The sequence below is a fragment of the Bos mutus genome, chromosome 24 (genome assembly GCF_027580195.1).
Source record: "Bos mutus isolate GX-2022 chromosome 24, NWIPB_WYAK_1.1, whole genome shotgun sequence".
NCBI classification, from domain to species: Eukaryota; Metazoa; Chordata; class Mammalia; order Artiodactyla; family Bovidae; genus Bos; species Bos mutus.
Genome location: NC_091640.1, coordinates 30,778,104 through 30,799,837, shown reverse-complemented (window position 1 = coordinate 30,799,837; position 21,734 = coordinate 30,778,104). Strand labels below are relative to the sequence as shown.

At 36.8% G+C, this 21,734-nt stretch overlaps 1 protein-coding gene across 3 annotated transcripts in view; it reads right to left on the bottom strand.

The window, feature by feature from the left end:
- Window positions 1-21,734, bottom strand: part of SS18 (SS18 subunit of BAF chromatin remodeling complex) — a 76,499-nt gene that overhangs the window by 34,442 nt on the left and 20,323 nt on the right. For all 3 annotated transcript variants that reach the window (XM_070362044.1, XM_070362045.1, XM_070362046.1), the window contains exon 4: window positions 3,111-3,264. In XM_070362044.1, coding sequence (XP_070218145.1) covers window positions 3,111-3,264 — 154 coding nt within the window. The remainder of the gene's footprint in view (window positions 1-3,110; window positions 3,265-21,734) is intronic.

Sequence of the window (21,734 nt, the reverse complement as noted above, 5' to 3'; positions counted from 1 at the left end):
GAAACCATAAAAGAGTATTTCAAACTGGAGAATTTCTAAAATAAACTTAAGAGTGGAAGTGCTTTTCACAACTATAAAAGATTTATAAACTAGCGTACATAAAAATAAAACATTTGCACATGACCAACAAAGCAAAATTAAATAATAAAAATATTAACTGGGAAAAAATATATACAAGAAATAGCACAGACCAAACTAATTACTTAACATATAAACTAAGTAAGTAAAAGTCCACCAGCAGTAAACAGGCAAAGTACATGAAACATCAGTTCACACAAAAGCTTTACAAAAGGGCCATAAATATGAGAAAATTCCTTGTTTCACTTAATATAGTAAAAAGGCAAATTAAAACCATGAGATCCATTTTTAATCTTTTAGATTTGCAAAGATCAAAAGCTTTGTTCCAACCCTATTATGAAGAAAAAAGCACTTTCATACTTCATTGGAAGACTATAAATGTATAAGTAAGTACTATTTTTATGTAGACCAATATGACAATAACTACCATATTATAAAATGCATATACCTTTAACCTAACAATTTTAGTTCTAGGACTTTATCCTATAAATATACAAGTTTTTGAGTGTATATGAATATGGATACAAAACTCTAAATTTGTTTACTTATTTATATTTCACAGGCATATTCATAACAGCATAATTTTTAATACCAAAAGACTAGAAATAACCTATATTTCTATCAGAAGGAAACTGTCCAAATAAATGAGAGGCATCCATAAAAAGAATGTAATACAGTCATCAAAAACAACGAGGAAGCTCTTTATATACTGAGTGGTCTCCAAAATATACTCTTGCCTGGAAAATCTCATGGATGGAGGAGCCTGGTAGGCTGCAGTCCATGGGGTCGCTAAGAGTCGGGCAGGACTGAGTGACTTCACTTTCACTTTTCACTTTCATGCTTTGGAGAAGGAAATGGCAACCCACTCCAGTGTTCTTGCCTGGAGAATCCCAGGGACGTGGGAGCCTGGTGGGCTGCCGTCTATGGGGTCGCACAGAGTTGGACATGACTGAAGCGACTTAGCAGCAGCAGCAGGTCCAAAATATATCTTTATATACTCATGGTGTCTAAGGAAATCTTCAAGAGGTAAAAATATGAAATATAATACTATCTAACATATGCTACCATTTGTGTTTAAAAGAAAAGAGAAGAAAAAAGAATGTACACCAGCACATGTTTTAAAGGGTAACTAGACACCAATGACTATCTGGAACAATGAGTCTGGATAGATAGGGGCTGTGTGCCTTTTCGCACCTTTTGATTTTGGTACCATCAGTATATATTATCTAATTGTTTTTTTAATCAGCTAAATTTATTTTAAAGGAAGATATGTGACCAAGATCAAACAGCATATAAAGAGCACTACCACTTACAAGACAAAATATTAAAAACACAACTAAAATCAGAAATTAAAAGCCCAGATACAAATTTGTGTACAGAAAAAGGTTGGCTAAATACCGTAGAAACTTATTAAATAAAAACAATATAACTAACTGGACTTCCAATTTCTCCTACACCTAACTGTAAACTTTCTAACAATGAGTTGTTTTACTAGTTCTCCAGTATTCTGCACAACCTAGGTCATAACTGGTTGAAAATCCCTGGCTCATAAAGAGATATCTTATTCCAGATGGCCTTACACAAAAAACCAAATGTCATGTTAACAATAATTACACTGCTGCTCACTTGCTTCCTCAGCCTTTGGTGTGAATGTTACCTGGAGAAGTTGAATTGAATTCCTAATTAAAGGCACCACTATAAAAAAAAAAAAAAATCACAAAATTCCCCTGACTTACGAAGCTGCATTGGCACTACCCTGACAGTTTTAAAAGCAACTTGTCCTGATGATCTAAGTGTGGACAGAGCAAGAAGCTTCCTTCGACTACAACCAGTTCCTTCTGGCTACAACCAGAAGGAAGCAAGAAGCTTCCTTCTAACTACAACCAACAAGCTGTTATGTCTTTAATCCTGCCTCCACGTGGGGTGAGGGCCATGTGGGCCATGACTGTGGAAGCCCTGGCAAGAAAGAGAAAGCTGCCACCAAAACACCTCACCCTCCTACATGACCAATCAATCACACATCACTCTCCTGTAAGCCAGGTGACCTGGCCTCTTCTGCTCCGTACTTTCTACATCCAAAGACCCTGAACACCAATGCTACCAACACAATCAGTTCATACTATCCTAAGGATGCTAATAATACTAATTTTAAAAATAAACTTCTCTGTGATTTTAATTTACTCTCACTATTGCTATTTGTATAATACATTCTTTATGTTAATGAAAATAACCTTTGTTTTTAGAAAGCAAAAATTCTCACATTAAATGTAGAAAACACTCCACCAAAACTTATGGGTATGGGTGTGACTATTGTTACAAAAACAAGATAATTTAAAGATACTTTTCAGATTAAAAATTCAACCCAGCAAAAGGTATGTAAATCAGCACCTGATGGTCTGGTATTTTAAGTAGCTCTAAACTTAAAATGGATAAACAACAAATAATGCATTATATAAGAAAGCTGACACTTTTCAGCTTTTAATTCTGCTCAACTTCCATATTTCCATTATGCTATAAACATATATATTCATAAAAATCCAAGCTCAGTTTCAATAGACCAAGGAGGAAATATTAAATACATTCGCACTTTAGAGGGTGTTTCGTTTTTATCTCCCCATGTGTTATTTTTTCAGCAGTACCGTTTCTGAAATCAATAAAATTTCAAGTAAACACAAAACTCAGAGAAATGCTACAATACATTTTTATAAACATTTTAATTCTTATGCCATGCCTTTTTCCCCCTCCAAAAGCTTCTAAAGCCAGCTGTATTGCATAGTTTCAGACAGACTAAATTTAGCCAGTTCTGTTCATCAGAGGAATGCTGTGTGTCAGCTACATCAAAGCCCAAGGGCAGCCTGATAAACACTGAATACAGGTCACGTAGCTCTGTAGCTAACAAACTCTAAGAGAGCTTGGACTCGAGGGCATTCAAAGCAGTTTTGTCATCAACAATCTAAGTATCCCTTGAGCCCCCATGTCGTTTCAGTTGCTAAGCAACTCTGGTGTTAATGTCTTAGAGGAGAGAAACTTACCAGGCATCTGGCCGTTCATCTGGTTCTGCATGTGTGGTGCCGGAGGACCCCCACCTACCATTCCATCTGAAGGCATGTTGTGAGCGCGCGGAGGTGGGGGAGGGCCGCTCGGACTCATCCCTCCGGGACCCATAGGCATATTCTGTGTGGGTGGCTGAAAGAAGACAGTTTAGTAAAACAAGACAAACAGTCAGACTAATATATTAAAGATGCATATGGTGTAACGGTTGCCTATATTATTCAAGTGAACAGGAACAAAAACACACATGCATTTCAACTTATTCTACTGCATTTTAATTATGGGCTTATTCACATTGTATTTAATACGCTCCAAAAACTTCATAGGATCATCAGCATGGATGTATCCTCTGACCACCTTAGACCAAAGGAAGAACCACAATTCAGGTCTATTTTACTTTACAGTTAAAATTTAAAAATCATAACATTCGATACAAAAAGAATTCTTGTTTATCTATAAAGATCTCTAAGGTGCCCACTACTGCTACTTCAATTACACTTTAAAAATCAAGTCTCCTTTCATTATTGATATATTTGGATATATTTACTCTTAGTGATGTATTTCACCTGAAAAGATACAGTAACAAAAGACTAAGGTACAAAAACTTCAAAATGTGATACATTTTATATTGTTGGGGAGGGGGTGGCTTTGGAGGGGGAATGTTTTAAACCACAAAGATGCAGCTCAGCCCAACATTTTTGTGCACTACTCCTATAGATTGGAAACATTACTGACGGCCTCCAAGGGTACACAGACAGCTGCCTCAAAAGGATGCCTTTGGCAAATTTCCTAATGAAAGTGTGAAGAAAATCACTGACTAACCTTGAGAGTTCACAAAAGGGCAAAAGGAAAAACACAGATATAAGATAAGGTGGTCTGTAAACCTGGCTCCCTTCTTGGGGATTTTTGGGTAGAGAAAGCATATAGTTTCTTTCCAAAACCCAGTTTTTTAAGGCTGTAAGAGGATACGGAAATCTTACCTTTACAGATCTATTTTGCTTTCTTTCTCTACTTGTCTGTGTTCTAAAAAGAATGTCCATTTCTACAACTTCAGTCTTCCTCTGACGTGTTCACTGTGTCTATACTACTCAGATTTTGCAAACACAGTCCTCCCTAGCACACTGAGCAGATAGATATACATTGTTCTTTAGACATCCCATGTAAACACTCAAATCTCCAACTACCTCATAACCACTAACACTTATAAAATTAAACAGATTCAAAATCTTAAATTCATAATCTTAGTTTCTTTCACTACTGAACCCAATAACTGCTTATTAAATATTTCCTCTTCAAGTCTTATCTTAAATTCTTTATCCAATTTGTATTCTTTAAATACTTTGCTCCATTTTCAAGAAAATTACCAAACATCAACTCGGTGTCACATATCTCACCTTTAAATCACCCTTTATCTTCCTTCAACATGGCTGACTTGATCCCCTAGTTTGAAAATCAAATTCCTTCCTCCTATTATCTTGTCTAAATTTTCTGTTCAGGAATTTATGCTCTCACTCTCAGTAAGTATCAGTTTCTCATCTTCTTGTGGTTCAACTCATAAATCAGTGTTCTCAGTTCCCATCATAATAAAGTAGCTTGTATCAAACTAACCCTCTTGCTAATAAAAGCTACAAGATCCAGATAGGCCACTCTCTCCTTCCAAGATGGCCCAAACTCTGTCTGTGGAGTGTCTTTTTCTCTAAATCCATTTCTTACCTATCACTTGGTTCTCACAGAATTCTTTCTACCATGAGACATCAAGAACCTGAGCTTCATCAAGTTCTGAAACCAGGAGGTGGATCGAGAAAGATCTTGCTGTGATTTACGTCAAGGAGTATTCTATGTTTTCCAAGACTCATTACTTTATATTTGTGCCTCTTTACCTGGTTAGTTGTACTTTTTGAAAATGGCAAAAAAAAAAAAAAAAAAAAATTAAAACTGTTTCTCTAAAAAAAATAAAATCTGGATAAAAGGAAAAATCATTTGAAGGCACTGAAGAGTAATGTACACAGAGAGGAACAAGAGGGGCGACAACTGTTAAAAGACGGGAAAATGGAAACAACACGACCCCACAGCCACGCTGGCTTTTCCTGACTTCCCTGTGGAACAGAAAGCAGCCCACGCAGGAGGTGGCAGTCCCACTAGGTTGAGAGAAGACGGAGATTTTCGGCCACCAAAGAGCCGGAAACTAAAGTGCAAAGTCCCAGAGAGGAAGAACCAGAAAGAAGGGGAAGATTCAAGAAAACTAGCAGAAAACAGCCATTATGACAAAAAAGAGCTGAGAAGAGATTTCAGCTCTACCCTGTTCAAGGGAGACAAAGATTGGAGTAGAGGTCTCAGCACATCAGAAGGGCCTTCATACAAGCCAATCCCTCTGTTAAGATTTCAAAAGAGCCTCTACTTGGCTTAAGATCAAAATTTAAATACATCAGCTCTACCAAGTCCAAAAACCCTCAATTAAATTTAAAAGGCATTCTACAAAAAGTAAGAAGAAATGGCCAACACTCATCAGGATGGCTACAATAAAAATTTTTTTTTTGAACTATAGAAAATAACAAGTGTTGGTAAGAAAGCGGAGAAAATAACTCTCATACATGCTGAAGGGACTGTAAAAGGATGCAGCTGTTATGCAGAACATTTGAGCAGTTTCTCAGAGGTAAACACAAGAGCTATCAAAGTGAAGTCGCTCAGTCGTGTCCAACTCTTTGCGACCCCATGGACTGTAGCCTACCAGGCTCCTCCGTCCATGGGATTTTCCAGGCAAGAGTACTGGAGTGGGGTGCCATTTCCTTCTCCAGGGGATCTTCCCAACCCAGGGATTGAACCCTGGTCTCCCGCATTGCGGGCAGATGCTTTAACCTCTGAGCCACCAGAGCTATCAAAGGACCTAGCAATTCCACTCCAGGTATAGATCCAAGAGAACTGAAGACATACATTCACACCGTATTTATAACATGAATGTCCACAGCAGCACTAGTCATAAAATGGCCAAACAGTAGGGAAAAAACTAAAAGTTCTTTAACTGATGAATGAATAAACAAAATGTGATAAATTATATACACAATGGAATGCTTTTTAGCCACAAAATGGAGTGAAGTCTGATACACACTACAACACAGACACATCTTGCAAACACTTATGCTAAGTGAAGAAGTCAGACTCCAAAGTCCATATATGGTACGATTCATTTATATGAACTGTCCAGAACAGTCAAAGCCAGAGAGCAGAAAGCAGACTGATCAGTCTTTGCCAGGGGGATGGGCAGAGGGGACAACTGGAGCTGAGGTCAATGGTCAGGAGTTCTCTTTTTGGGGTGATGCAAGTATCCTGAAATTAGATAATGTAATGGCTGTATACCCTGTGAATACACTGAAAACCACTGAGTTGTATACAAGCATTCCTCACTTTATTGTGCTTCAAAGACACTGTGTGTGTGTTTTATAAATCAGAGGTGTGTGGCAACCCTGTGTGAAGCAGGTATATTGGTGCCATTTTTCCAACAGCATTTGCTCATTTCAAGTTTCTGTGTCACGTTTTGGTAATTTTCACAGTATTTCAAACTTTTTCATGACTATTATATTTGTCACGGTGGTCTGTGAGCAGTGCTCTTTAATGTTACTATTGCAAAAAAGATTACAACTCACTGACAGTTCTGATGCTGGTGAGCATTTTTTTAGCAATCGAGTATTTTTTAATTAAGGTGTATACACTGATGTTCAGACACTTCACAGACTACAGTACAGTGTAACACAACTTTTATATGCTCTGGGAAACAGAAAAATTTCTGTGACTAGCTTTATTGCAGTATTCACTTTATTGTGGTGGCCTAGAATGCCGCGTCCGACTCTTTGCAACCCCATGGACCATAGCCTACCACGATCGTCCGTCCATTGGGATTTTCCAGGCAAGCATACTGGAGTGGGTTGCCATTTCCGTCTCCAAGAATGGAACCCACAAAGGTTAAATGGAACCCATTTTAACCTTTTAAAGTACAGTCACCCACCCATATCTGAGGGTGACTGTACTTTAAAAGGTTAAAGTGGTGAACTTCACACTATGTGAATTTTATCTCCATTAAAAAAAGAACAGAGGAGATGGACGACCAACAGAAGTAATAGAAAACAGAAAAAAGACACATAGGTCATTCACATTTTAGAGTTATATGAGAGACCTTAATAATGACTGATATGTTCCAGGCAAAAAGCAAACAGGATAAATGGAGAATTTCAGCAAAGCCTAGAATTCTTAAAAGAGTAAAATGGAACAACAAAAGTGTAAAATAAAATCACACATCAAGATAGAAAAAATGGAGAGAAAACACAACTCACAAGTGTTAAAGACATGTATGTCATGCTAAAAAGGCCTAACACACATCTAACTGGAGTTACAAAAAGTGGAGAAAATGACACATAAGCAGTAAGAATGCTGGTCAAGAATTTTCCAAAGCTAACAAAAGACATGAGTCTCTAGCAAACGTATGAAGCTCCACAAACCTCAGTAGGATATGAAGCAAATATAGCTAGACATATCAGAGTCAAAGTCCTAAAAGCCAAAGTCAAAGTGAAAACCTTAAAAGCAGCCAGGGAAAATACGTCACATTTCCTTCAGGGGAATGGCAATCAGACTAAAAACCTATTCTGTATCATAAATAATGGAAATAGAATACAAAAAACCAAGATCTTTAAGGTGCTAAGACAGAAAAAGAAAATAATAAATCAACCAACCTAGAATTCTATACTAAGAGAAAATATACTCCAAATACAAAGATGAAATAATAATAGTTTCAGATGAATGAAAACTGAGATAACTTGTTCAACTGAAAAGGATTCATCCAGCTAAAAGAAAATGGCCCCAGACGGAAGCACAGAACTAGAGGAATTAACAGAAAGGAATGGAAAGGTAAAAATGTAAACAAATAAAAACATTAACATTTAAAATAACAGTAACAATGACTAGTATAGTTTAAAGATGTGTAGAAGTATAAAATATGACAAGACTAACATAAAGGACAACAGAATAAATAAATTGCTATAAATTTCTTGTATTTTTCAGCAAGTGTTAGATGTACAAATTTAGACTGGAATCTAATAAACCAAACTTGCACAATGTAATCTATTGGGTAACTACTTCAAAATGCCTATACACATATAAAGGAACAAATAATGCTTGATTAATTCAAAGAAGGACCAAAACAAGACAAATAGAAAACCAGGATCAGGCTGACAAGCTCAGAACCTATTATATCATGTTCTACATTAAATGTTTATGGACCTCTAAGATTTCAAATTCATATTCAATTTCATATTCATATTCAATATTTCAATAAAATAACAAATATTACTTAATTTTTAAAACACTCAACTATATTCTGTTTATAGGAGATTTGCTTTAAACTTAGGGACATATAGATATTAAAAAAAATAATAATATATAAAACATTAATTAAATGTATGGTGATGTCACTATGTATCAGTTGACAAATCAAAAAACTATTACTACTAGAAAAACTAAAGGGACAGTTTATTATAATAAAAGGACCAATTAACCAGGAATATAACAATCATAAATTTGCATACATCTTATAACACAGCTTCAAAATCTATATCGTAAGAGTTGACAGAATCAAAAGGAAAAACTGAATAATCCATAATAATGGTTGGAGATTTTAATATACTTCTAGTAACTGACAGGACAAAAAAACATCTAATAACAATAAAAAGCCTTAGAATATAAGATTTGACAACACTATTAACAACTCAATTTAATTAACATGCTTAGACTACTATACCCACTCTAGTGTTCTTGCCTGGAGAATCCCAAGGACGGGGGAGCCTGGTGGGCTGCCGTCTATGGGGTCGCACAGAGTCGGACACGACTGAAGCGACTTAGCAGCAGCAGCAGCAGCAGCAGCAAACTACTATATACAACAGTTGCATAATACACATTCTTCTCAAACACTCAAGGAATGTAGACCAAACTAGGCTATATACAGGGCCACAGAGGAAGTCAACAAATAACAAATGATTGAAATCACATGTTACATGTTTTGAGAACAGTGAAATTAAACTCAAAATCAGTAACATAAAACTAATAACCTGTTAGTGAAGAAATCACAATGGAAATTAGAAAATATGCTAAATGAATGAATGGTCTCAAAATTTGTGAGACAGGGACTTCCCTGGTGGCCCAGTGGCTAAGACTCCGAGCTCCTAAAGCAGGGGGCCTAGGTTCAATCCCTGGTCAGAGAACTAGATCCCCCATGCTGCGACTAAGGCCCAGCACAGCCAAATAAATAAATTTTTTTTTTTAAAAAGCAGCAGCAGCCCAGGAAAAAAAAAAAATGAGATACAGCTAAACCATGAACATTTATAGCTTGAAAATGCATATTTAAAATGCATTTTTAAGAAAGGTTGAAAAATTAATAAGTTTCCATCTGCAGTAGTCAGGAAAATACAGCAATCAAACCCCAAATAGTATAATGAAGGAAATAAAATAAGACAAGTACAGAACTCAAGGAACCATATGCAATCTTTTAGAGAACACAAAAATGGGGAACAATTTCCAAGTCTTAATGAGGTCACCAAAACTCTGATACCAAACCTGACAATGACATCACAAGAAAGAAATTTACCCGCCAATACTTCTCATGAACAGACACAAAAATCCTAAACAAAATTTTGCAAATCAGATTCAGACTGCATAAAAAAGATGATGCATTATATAAACAATGGAATTTATTTCAGGAAAGCAGGCTAATTTAACTTTTGGAAATTAATCATTGTAACTCACCAAATTACACAATAAAATTCATATAATCATCTCAATAAAGGAAAATTATCTGTTAAAATTCAACATCCACTGAAGACTTTAAAACATTAAGAATGGGAACATCCTTAACCTAATAGATCTAGTTTACAAAATAAAATGTATACTCAATATCATCTTTTATTGATGAAAATAGTGGACTTTCAGGAAGAAAATAAAAATTCAGGAACAAGACAAGTATATTCATTAACACCGTATATTCAACAAAATAAACAAACCAACAGACAAATCAACAGTATAAAAAAAGAATAAAGCAGGGGGAAAAATAAAAGATTGGTAATGACATATAATTATTATTCAAAGATAACATGATTGAGTGCATAGAAAACAAGAGAATCTTTAACAAACTGTTAGAATCACTAAAGTAACTAGACACAGGTGTCAAGTAACTAGACACAAACAGGTATATATATATATATACACACACATATATACACACACATATATACACACACATATATATATACACACCTATATTTGTGCGTGTATATATATAATTTCTATCATTTCCAATAAACTAGAAAACTAAAATTTTGAAAATGATACCATGTATAATAGCATCCCAAAAAGGTGAATAGCTAGAAGATAAATCTAGCAAGAGAAGTACAATACTTCTACACTGCGACATTGTTGAGAGAAATTAAGGGGTTTACTAAACAGAGGGATATGTCATCCTCACTGACTGGAAGACTAAATATTGTGGAGATGTATCAGTTTCTCCAATGTTGGCTTAGACATTTTATGTAATCTCAATCAAAATCCCAGCAGGCTTTCTGCAGAAATTAACAGACTAACTCTAAAATTTACATGGAAATACAAAAGACTTAGAACAGCCAGGACTCTAGAAGAACAACATTACCTGATGTGCAGTGTTCAGGTATGTGGCTGATGCAAGGACTGATAAACAGACCAACAGAATCAAAGAACTGAGGAACAGCCCCCCACACACAGTCACTTTACAACAAAATGATTTATATTCAGTGGGTGAAAACTGATCTTTCCAATAAATGGTACTGGATAAACTGAACATCATATGAACAAAAATGAACCCTGACTCCTAGCTCAGATCATAAACAAATTTAATCTGCAATGAATCATGGATAAACGAACTTTCAGAAGCAAGGATATCTTCATGACCCTTATACAAGAAAGTATTTTGTAAACAAGACACTGGAAAGAAAAGAAAAAGACTGATAAACTGGGATTTCACTTAAATTAGAAACTGTTCATCCAAAGACACCATAAAGAGAATAAAAAGGTAATGTGCAAACTGGAAGAAAGTATTTGCAATATACATAGTCAGTAAAAGATCTGTATCTAGAATATAGGAAGAACCCCTACAAATCAATTTAAAAGACAACCCAGTTGAAAGTGGGCAAAAAACAGGCATCAGAGAACTTTTTGGAATGATAGCATTATTCTATATCCTGCCTGTAGCGGTGGTCACAAGGATTAGTCAAAATTCATCCACCTATACAATTTAAATGAATGAATTTTATTCTATATAAATTATAGCTCAAACATCATTTTCTCAAGAAAGCCTTCCCTTACCCTCAGGGTCATCAGGCCCCATTATCTGCCCCCTTAGTCCTAGATGCCCTTCCTTCAAAGCATTTGCAACTGTTACTAAAAATGTTTGCATAGTTACTTAATTAACATCTGTCTACCACACTATATGTTAATTTCTGTAAGGACTGAGCCCATAATTATATTTGCTTATCAATGTAGCCCCGAATCATCTAGTATCAAATAGAAGTGAAATGTTAATTGCTCAGTCGTGTCCGACTCTTTGCAACCCTATGGACTGTAGCCCGACAGGCTCCTCTTTCCACGGGATTCTCCAGGCAAGAATACTGGAGCGGGTTGCCATTTCCTTATCTTCCCGACCCACGGATCCAACCTCGGTCTCTGGCAATGTGGGCATATTCTTTACCATCTGAACTATCAAATAGAGGTACTCAATAAATAATTGTTACGAAAAACTGGGGTTTCCCTGGTGGTTCAGGTAAAGAATCCACCTGCAACGCAGGAGACCTGAGTTTGATCCCTGGGTTGGGAAGATCCCCGCAGGGGAGAGAGAATGGCAATACACTCCAGTATTCTTACCTGGAGAATGCCCATGGACAGAGGAGCCTGGTGGGATCATGATTTTTGATTGTCAAAATTGCCTACTCAACTCCACACCTCCATTTGGAAATCTATTAGACACTCAAACTTAAAATCTACAACACTGAGTCCCTGACATCTCAGCCTCAGCCTCAAATCCCTTTATCCAACACTATCTATCAGCTGATGGCAATTTCATCATCCATTTGCTCTGCTGAAAACCAACAGGGGCATCCTTTACACCTCTTCTTACATACTGCCTCCTACATCCAACTTTCAACATATCCTTTGGGCTGTACCTTCAAAACAAACCCACAATTTGACTTCTACTACCAACTCCTCTGCTACCACCCTAGTACAAGCCACCATCACCACGTATGCTCATGATTACTGCAAAAGCCTCCTTGAGGACTCCCTGCTTCGACCCACACTCCTCCATGGTAAATTCTCCACAAAGTAATCAGAATGAACTTGTTAAACATCAATATAGTAAATTCTCCACAAAGTAATCAGAATGAACTTGTTAAACATCAATCCACTCTCTGGCTCAAAATCCTCCATGAGCTTCTGGTTTCAGAGAGAAAAACAAAGTCCTTACAACAGCCTGCTATTAGGCTCTGTTCACACATCTTCCTTACCTTATTCTGTTCCAGCCACAACAACCTTCCCATTGTCCCTTGAACAAGCCAGGCACAGTCTCACTTCAGGAGCTTTCCACTGCTTGTTTCCTCTGCCTAAAACACTTTCTCAGGTCTTAGCTCAGACTTCACCTTCTCCAAGAGGTCTACCCTGACCACTCTAATTTCATATTATAAACTCCATCCCAGCTTCCAGTATTTCTAATACACCTCTTCCTCTCCTATTTGTTTGCCTTTCCTTAGCTCTTTCTATCTCCTAACAGGCAACATGATTTAATTATTTATCACGCCTGCCTTGCTTGGTACAACATAAAATCCAAAAGAGCAGGAGTATTTGTGTTTTGGTAAAGTAATTAACTATTGCCTAACACACAGCAGGCATCTGATACTTAGGGAAAAAATTAAGAAGCCATCAAATTTAAACAATTTACTATAAAACTAAAAATAATTCTGACTATAAAATATCTTCACTATTTCTTTAGAATATTTTAAAAAACTGAAAAATACAAACTTTAGTTTAATAATCTTTGACCTGTATAAATATCATTAGTTTAACTGTCACTAAAATAATTCCCCAAAGGAGGCAATCAAGTGACATAAAGAAACAGATTAAAAGGAAATTATTTAAAACAGGCTACATATATTTTACATATAGACACATATACACATATAAATACTTCCAAAAACTGATAAAGAGATGATCCTTAGACACACACAAGAGTCTTGATGAATCAACCAAGAGTGGATACAAAAGCCCCATCCATATCATTATTTGTCTTACTTCCTAGTCATAAAACCAGTCTCCCAAAATGAGTTTTACACAAATCTGAAACAGTTTAGGAAGGTCTCCTCGGTTCCTCATTCATGCTATCCAGCAAATACCTATCATGATTTTTCCTAGCAGTCTGAAAAGACAAGATAGGCAACAGTGTTGACAAAATGCTCCCTATATTAGCGTAGAGAAATGTGTTCCCATAAATTAATTCTCTATGAAATGCATGGTTACCTCCTTTATGAAACCTTCTCTAATCCTCAATAGAAGAACTAATCACTTCTGTTTCAAATGTACTTGAAATATACATACTTCTAAAATAGCATATAATTATACTGCAGAATTACTGTTGTCTTTAATTTCATTTATAGAATGCTCTGGCATATAAAATACAGATAGACATTTCAGAAGACCGTTTCACCTGCTGTCTTGCTCTGTTTTTAATACCAAAATGTCTTAATTAGACACCTTTTATTTTGCAGCACTTATTAAGGTAGAAGAGAAAGAAGACAGCTGTGGCTGGTGAAAGAAAAGCGCGCAGTCTGAGATGATCACTGTTTCTCAGTAAAGAACTCAGTGTTTATACTACTCACTTGAGACAGGAAATACGAAAATGCAGGCTGTGCACTTTTTTCCCCTTTAACAGCAGGGAACAGAGGAAACTTGAGAGAGATGAGTTTTGCCCACATCATGTGGTGAGGAATATTCAAACTGGGTATGCCAAATGGAAGCTAGATTCACGGTGCACACCCGGGCAAGAAGATACTATTTGGGAACCAAGAATATGGAGAAAGTGAAAGTGAAAGTCGCTCAGCTGTGTCTGACTCTTTTTGACCCCATGGACTGTACAGTCCAAGGAATTCTCCAGGCCAGAATACTGGAGTGGGTAGCCTTTCCCTTCTCCAGGGGATCTTCCTAACCCAGGGATCGAACCCAGGTCTCCCGCATTGCAGGCGGATTCTTTACCAGCTGAGCCACAAGGGAAGCCCAAGAATACAGAGGGGGATCTTCAAGTCAAGAATATAAAAAACCAGGAATGTGAGTGAAATCTCCCAGAATGGGTGTGTATAGTAAAAAAAAAAAAAAAAATGTTCAAGGATAGATCATCAGCATTTCATGGGCAGGTAAAAATAGGGAGCTGAGTAACTAGAAAAGTAAACAAAGAAAACTCACAGAAGTTAACACAAGCTTCACCATCATCACACTGACCAAATAAACATGATCATGTTCATCAAACACTTAAAACATTCTGAAACACTCTGAAAAGATGCCAATATTGAAGAAAAGTCCGTACCATAAATCTAAATAAAATTTTAAACGCTTTCATTAAAAAAAAAAAAAACTAATATAAAATAGGACAGTGTGTACTGCAAGGTTCTACTTGCACAGAAAAGAAGGGGAAAGTATGTATTTACATTGGCTTTTATTTGCATAAAACACAGCACGAAGACAAGTTGGAGATGGGTTTTGTATTGCTTTTTGCAATCCTTAATGTTCTAACAACATCAAAGTATTATTACCTGTGCTAAAAATTAAGCTAAAATTTATAAATGAAACAGACCTTGCTAACCTTTAAAATGTTCCACAGCTCTAACCATGTGTTCCTTCACTTCACTTGGATCACACCTGCAAACAGCTAATTTTGTAAACAGCAAATCCTATAATATCAAACTTTAGTCAGTGAAACATCTTAACCAATGAGTGCTCTGCCAACACGGTCACTGACCTGAAGACAAATATATGACCGTTTTTATTGACACTTGTCTAAGGAAAGGCTAATTGAGTGCTCAACGCTAACTCAGACTATCAAGTGTGCATCCTCCAAAAATGCAATTTAGGAAATAAAAAAACAACATATAAAGTGTAAGGCTACTTTTTCTAAGCTGATTTTTAGTAATAATTTAAGACTTTTCTTTTTTTGTACAGAAAATAGATTAAACAAAAATTATCTTTAATACCTAACATTACCTGGTTAAATTAGAGATTCTTTTTAAAACTCAATGCTCATAGTGAATTAAGTGCAAAGCCAAGACAAGCAATTCCAATCAACTTTCAGCCTTCTTTTAAAATTAAATGCACACACACTCAAACTCAGTGAAGGGCGTGAATATCAGTTAAGTCTCCAAACTCCTTCCCTTATCCTGCATATGTGTTCAGTAACTGAATCTAGCCAATCTTCTTTCAAACACTCCCAAATCTGCATTCTCTTTCTATGTGTCCGTTCCAATTGCATACTACCTTCATTTTCATCACCATCAATATTTGCTGAGTACCTCCTACATACTGGACACCCTGAAGTGTTTTATTTAGTCCTCCATGTAATAGACTCATAGAGTAACTGTAAATTCTCATATTGTAAAATGGTCACGGTATACATCAAATGAAGGTAGATACTACAGAAAAAGGAATCATATTTTTCCAAAGCTTTACATATCCTCAAACGTCATTGGATATCCCATTCAAAATATATAGCAATATAAAATCCTCAATTCCTAGTTATACAATAGAATCAACTGAAAAGCTTTTAAAATGTGCAGCCAAGGTAAAGAAACACTAGACTATATGATTATCCAAGTTCCTTCCAGCTCTAAAACTTTAATTCTGTAGAAATATTTCCAGACTGTATGTCTTCAAAATGAAATGCCACAATAAAAAAAGACTATTTTCTCCCCAAGTTCTTCCCAAAGAAAAATTAAATCAATAGATAAAAGCTTTTTAAAATTTAAACTGTTCTCTCATAACTCTTTCCTAAATCAATGGTACTTGAAAGTGAAAGTTGCTCAGCCATGTCCAGCTCTTTGCGACCCCATGGACTATATAGCCCACTAGGCTCCTCTGTCCATGGGATTCTCCAAGCAAGAATACTGGAGTGTGTTGCCATGCTCTTCTCCAGGGGATCTTCCTGACCCAAGTATTGAACCCAGGTCTCCTGCATTGCAGTCAGAGTCTTTACCATCTGAGCCACCAGGGAAGCCCACTGTTGTTGTAGACAGTAAATACCAACTCTGAAAACCAATATTCCAGTGATGCCTCCAACATCATAAGGTAGACAGAACCCTATATACACATACTAAATGGATTCAGAATAGTGTGCACTTTGAACAATGCCAACTTTGTATAAATATTTGGGCTTTTTCAATGTCACCTCAGATGTCAGGCATACTGCTTTTAAATAAGCCTGACCACAGACTACATTCTTCTGAGTTCTGATTTGTGATTTGCTGCTTTCTGATTATGGGCTTAAAATTGAAAAATCAAACTGGTAAAACATATATAAAATTAAGAATAGTTTCTGTTAGAAACTTACAATGCATTTGAAACAAGAAAAGAATACCCAGGACCCAGACTAAGGAGTACAATGCCTAATGGTTAATACACTGGCTTTATAAGTCGTCTTTCTCCTTTTAGGTCTTTTTCCATTTATTCCTGGTCTTTTAATTCTTGACTTTCATTCAAACAGAAGAGGCTTGCTAGATCTGGCCTAGTTTCAGATACATGAAATATTACTATAAACACATAATCCCTCTTTGGGGGAGTGATTAAAAACTGAGAGTTGAGCTTACATATAAGAATGGGCACATTTCCAATTCCTACAACCAGTTAAAAAAAGTGAAAAACTTCAATCTGGAAAACTTGAGTAAAATCACCCCAAAACATACAGTCTTTTTTCAGGGTCAAAATTTCTCACTCTACAGTTAGTAACTAGTATATTCTATCCCTTTTTGCCAATTGGTGATATGTATTCTGCTATTTCAGTTTTCCCAAATTCACCGTTCTTCCTATTTCATCTCTAATCCAACTGCTTCCCTTGCAGCTGATTTTTCCCCTCTCTAGCCCAGCTTTTCTTTATTGGTCCAACTCTCTGTTGTTCCCCTTACTATGAGGATCGATTTATTTCTAGTTTCTCTAAAACTCTTCCTCCTTTGCTAATGTTGCTTTTCAAACAAGCTTCAAAATACTCATTTTTTAAAATGAAAATTGGTCACAAACAGACTTCAAATAAAACTTTGACCAGTATTAAGACGGAAAATTTTTATTTCAAAGTACATAAATGGCAATATCTATCTATATTCTTTAGCAAAATATGTAAAATGGTGCCTCTGTGTTAAATGAATCTGAAATAACGGTAGGTTTGTAACGAAATCTGTCTTTCCTATGTGATAGTTCTTAACTAGGTGATGGTAAAATAATATCTGCCTTGAATACAAACAATAATAATTTTTACTGTCCTATTTGATCTATAGGGAAAAATATAAATGCTATTATTAAAAATTGCAAAAAATTCAGTAAAGTGTATAACTGAGCAACAGGTGAGAATGGACTAGTAAATTCTGAGCCAGAAAATTCTACGGTAGCATATTGAATTTCTATGGTAAGCTACATTTTACCACATTGGCTTCTCAATAATTACTACTTTCCTGAGGATGGACAAGAGAAATGAGTAACTAAATCTCAAGATGCGTGCTATGAACCAACACTGTTGCGTTCTCCATAAAAGCTAGAGAGAATAAGGGATGTCAAATCCCTTATGATTATACAGTGGAAGTGAGAAATAGATTTAAGGGACTAGATCTGATAGATAGAGTGCCTATGGACAGAGGTTCGTGAAATTGTACAGGAGACAGGGATCAAGACCATCCCGATGGAAAAGAAATGCAAAAAAGCAAAATGGCTGTCTGGGGAGGCCTTACAAATAGCTGTGAAAAGAAGAGAAGCAAAAAGGAAAGGAGAAAAGGAAAGATATAAGCATCTAAATACAGAATTCCAAAGAATAGCAAGGAGAGATAAGAAAGCCTTCCTCAGCGATCATGCAAAGAAATAGAGGAAAACAACAGAATGGGAAGAGATCTCTTCAAGAAAATCAGAGATACCAAGGAAACATTTCATGCAAAGATGGGCTCGATAAAGGACAGAAATGGTATGGACCTAACAGAAGCAGAAGATATTAAGACGAGGTGGCAAGAATACACAGAAGAACTGTACAAAAAAGATCTTCACAACCCAGATAATCACGATGGTGTGATCACTCACCTAGAGCCAGACATCCTGGAATGTGAAGTCAAGTGGGCCTTAGAAAGCATCACTACCAACAAAGCTAGTGGAGGTGATGGAATTTCAGTTGAGCTATTTCAAATCCTGAAAGATGATGCTGTGAAAGTACTGCACTCAATATGCCAGCAAATTTGGAAAACTCAGCAGTGGACACAGGACTGGAAAAGGTCAGTTTTCATTCTGATCCCAAAGAAAGGCAATGCCAAAGAGTGCTCAAACTACTGCACAACTGCACTCATCTCAGACGCTAGTAAAGTAATGCTCAAAATTCTCCAAGCCAGGCTTCAGCAATATGTGAACTATGAACTTCCAGATGTTCAAGCTGGTTTTAAAAAGGCAGAGGAACCAGAGATCAAATTGCCAACATCCGCTGGATCATGGAAAAAGCAAGAGAGTTCCAGAAAAACATCTATTTCTGCTTTATTGACTATGCCAAAGTCCTTGACTGTGTGGATCACAATAAACTGTGGAAAATTCTGAAAGAGATGAGAATACAGACCACCTGACCTGCCTCTTGAGAAACCTATATGCAGGTCAGGAAGCAACAGTTAGAACTGGACATGGAACAACAGACTGGTTCCAATTAGGAAAAGGAGTATGTCAAGGCTGTATATTGTCACCCTGCTTATTTAACTTCTATGCAGAGTACATCATGAGAAACGCTGGGCTGGAAGAAGCACAAACTGGAATCAAGATTGCCAGCAGAAATATCTATAACCTCAGATATGCAGATGACACCACCCTTATGGCAAAAAGTGAAGAGGAACTAAAAAGCCTCTTGATGAAAGTGAAAGAGGAGAGTGAAAAAGTTGACTTAAAGCTCAACATTCAGAAAACGAAGATCATGGCATCTGGTCCCATCACTTCATGGGAAATAGATGGGGAAACAGTGGAAACGGTGTCAGACTTTATTTTGTTGGGCTCCAAAATCACTGCAGATGGTGATTGCAGCCATAAAATAAAAAGACACTTACTCCTTGGAAGAAAAGTTATGACCAACGTAGACAGCATATTCAAAAGCAGAGACAACAAAGGTTTGCCAACAAAGGTCCGTCTAGTCAAGGCTACGGTTTTTCCTGTGGTCATGGATGGATGTGAGAGTTGGACTGTGAAGAAAGCTGAATGCCAAAGAATGGATGCTTTGACCTGTGGTGTTGGAGAAGACTCTTGAGAGTCCCTTGGACTGCAAGGAGATCCAACCAGTCCATCCTAAAGGAGATCAGTTCTGGGTGTTCATCGGAAGGACTGATGCTAAAGCTGAAACTCCAATACTTTGGCCACCTCATGCGAAGAGTTGACTCATTGGAAAAGAACCTGATGCTGGGAGGAATTGGGGGCAGGAGAAGAAGGGGATGACAGAGGATGAGATGGCTGGATGGCATCACCGACTCGATGGACATGAGTTTGAGTGAACTCCGGGAGTTGGTGATGGACAGGGAGGCCTGGCGTGCTGCGATTCACGGGGTCGCAAAGAGTCGGACACGACCGAGTGACTGAATTGAAGACTTTAAGATATTTCCATATTCTATGAAGACAGTATTTCAAATCAAGACAAACTGACAAAATTCAGAATTGCACAGTATCATAAGTTACAGAGACTCTCCCCTGGTTGGGCCAAAGGGATTTGGAAGGAGTAACAGGATCACCTGAGAACACTGTGCACACTGCTCACTCCCCAGCCACCCACAGGATTCTGGTAACAGCCTGGGGGAGAATGTCCCCTCTCCACACTCAATGCCCTGACTTGAGAATCCTGTAATGTGTTACTGTTTTGACAAGAACATGATCAGAAAAGTGTTATATCTTTCAGGTGTACTAGAACAGGAGCAAAGAAAAAAATCACCATAGGCCACCATGGTGACAATAAGCGAAATTCTTGGCCTACATCTTAAATCCACAGTATAGTCCCCAAACTATAAGCAGACTCATTCATTTAACATGTTCTTTACAAACTTAACACCTAAGGACAAGAACAATGCTAGACAAAAAAGAAATAAAAGTGATTAAGGCATTCATTTACCTAACAACACAACAGAACAATCAAGTCACTGCAGGTTGTAAAATTTAGATTCGATTCAAGCTCTAGAAAAATCTAGCCAACTCCTACCCTGATACACAAACTTAAGAGCAAAGGGATCAAACTTTTATTTCCATTCCATCCTAGTAGTAACATGACTGACTGATTTAATGCATGAACCGCTTTCAGTAAGGCGTGGGTTCAAGGGTCATGCTACCACTTACCAAGACACCCGAATCATCCTGAGACTCAGTTTCTTCAACCATGAAATGGGACCAATATTTTAAAGAATTCTGAGGATGAAATACAGTACTCAAAGAACCCAGTACTTAGCAGTCCTTCTGCAAGTGTGTTCTCTCTCCAGTGAAACAGGCATATCTGAGAAGCCATAAAAATAATTAATATACTATGGATAGCAAAACAGAATTCTAATACTTAAAGGAATCACATAGGGTGATGGCAAAGGAGGTCACTCAAATCCTCCCCGGTAGACAACAAAAAAGCTGGAGAAAATATTTGAAAAATATTTTTCATGACATAGAAGAACAGACAAAGCAATTAAAAATGCACAGGCCAAGCTCCAGAAGAAAAAAAATGCAGAGACATGGGCCCAAATCTGGGGCTACATTTGCTGTGGGCACAACAGGCAGGACAGAAAGCTGGTTGAGAATTTCCCAAAACTGATCAAAGATTTCAATCCACAGACTTCAGAAATCTCAACAAAACACCAAGCAGGATAAATAAAAAGAAAATAGATAAATATAATACCTAGAGAGATCACACTAAAACTGCAAAAACCTCTAGACAAAGCAAAACTCTTCAACACAGTCAAACTGCCTTCAGAATAAAAACATTTACATCAACACAGCTGTCAATAGATAAAGATGAGAAAACAACAGCATTATTAATTTAATGTACTCATATGCCAACCTAAAATCTGTCCCTGGCTAAAGCATCTTATAAGAATGATAGTAAAAAAAAAAAAAAAATTTCAGATCACATATACAAAAAAAAGAGACCTGAAGGTATGTGCCACCACCAAACCAGTGCTAAAAGGAAATGTTCAAATATGTTCTTTTGGAAGGAAAAAAAGAAATGATCTGAGAGAAAAGGCTGAAAATGAAGGGAGGAATGAAAAGCATCAAAATTGGCAACAATGATAATGCTAATGAATACTAACTTTACAAAAAGTAATTAT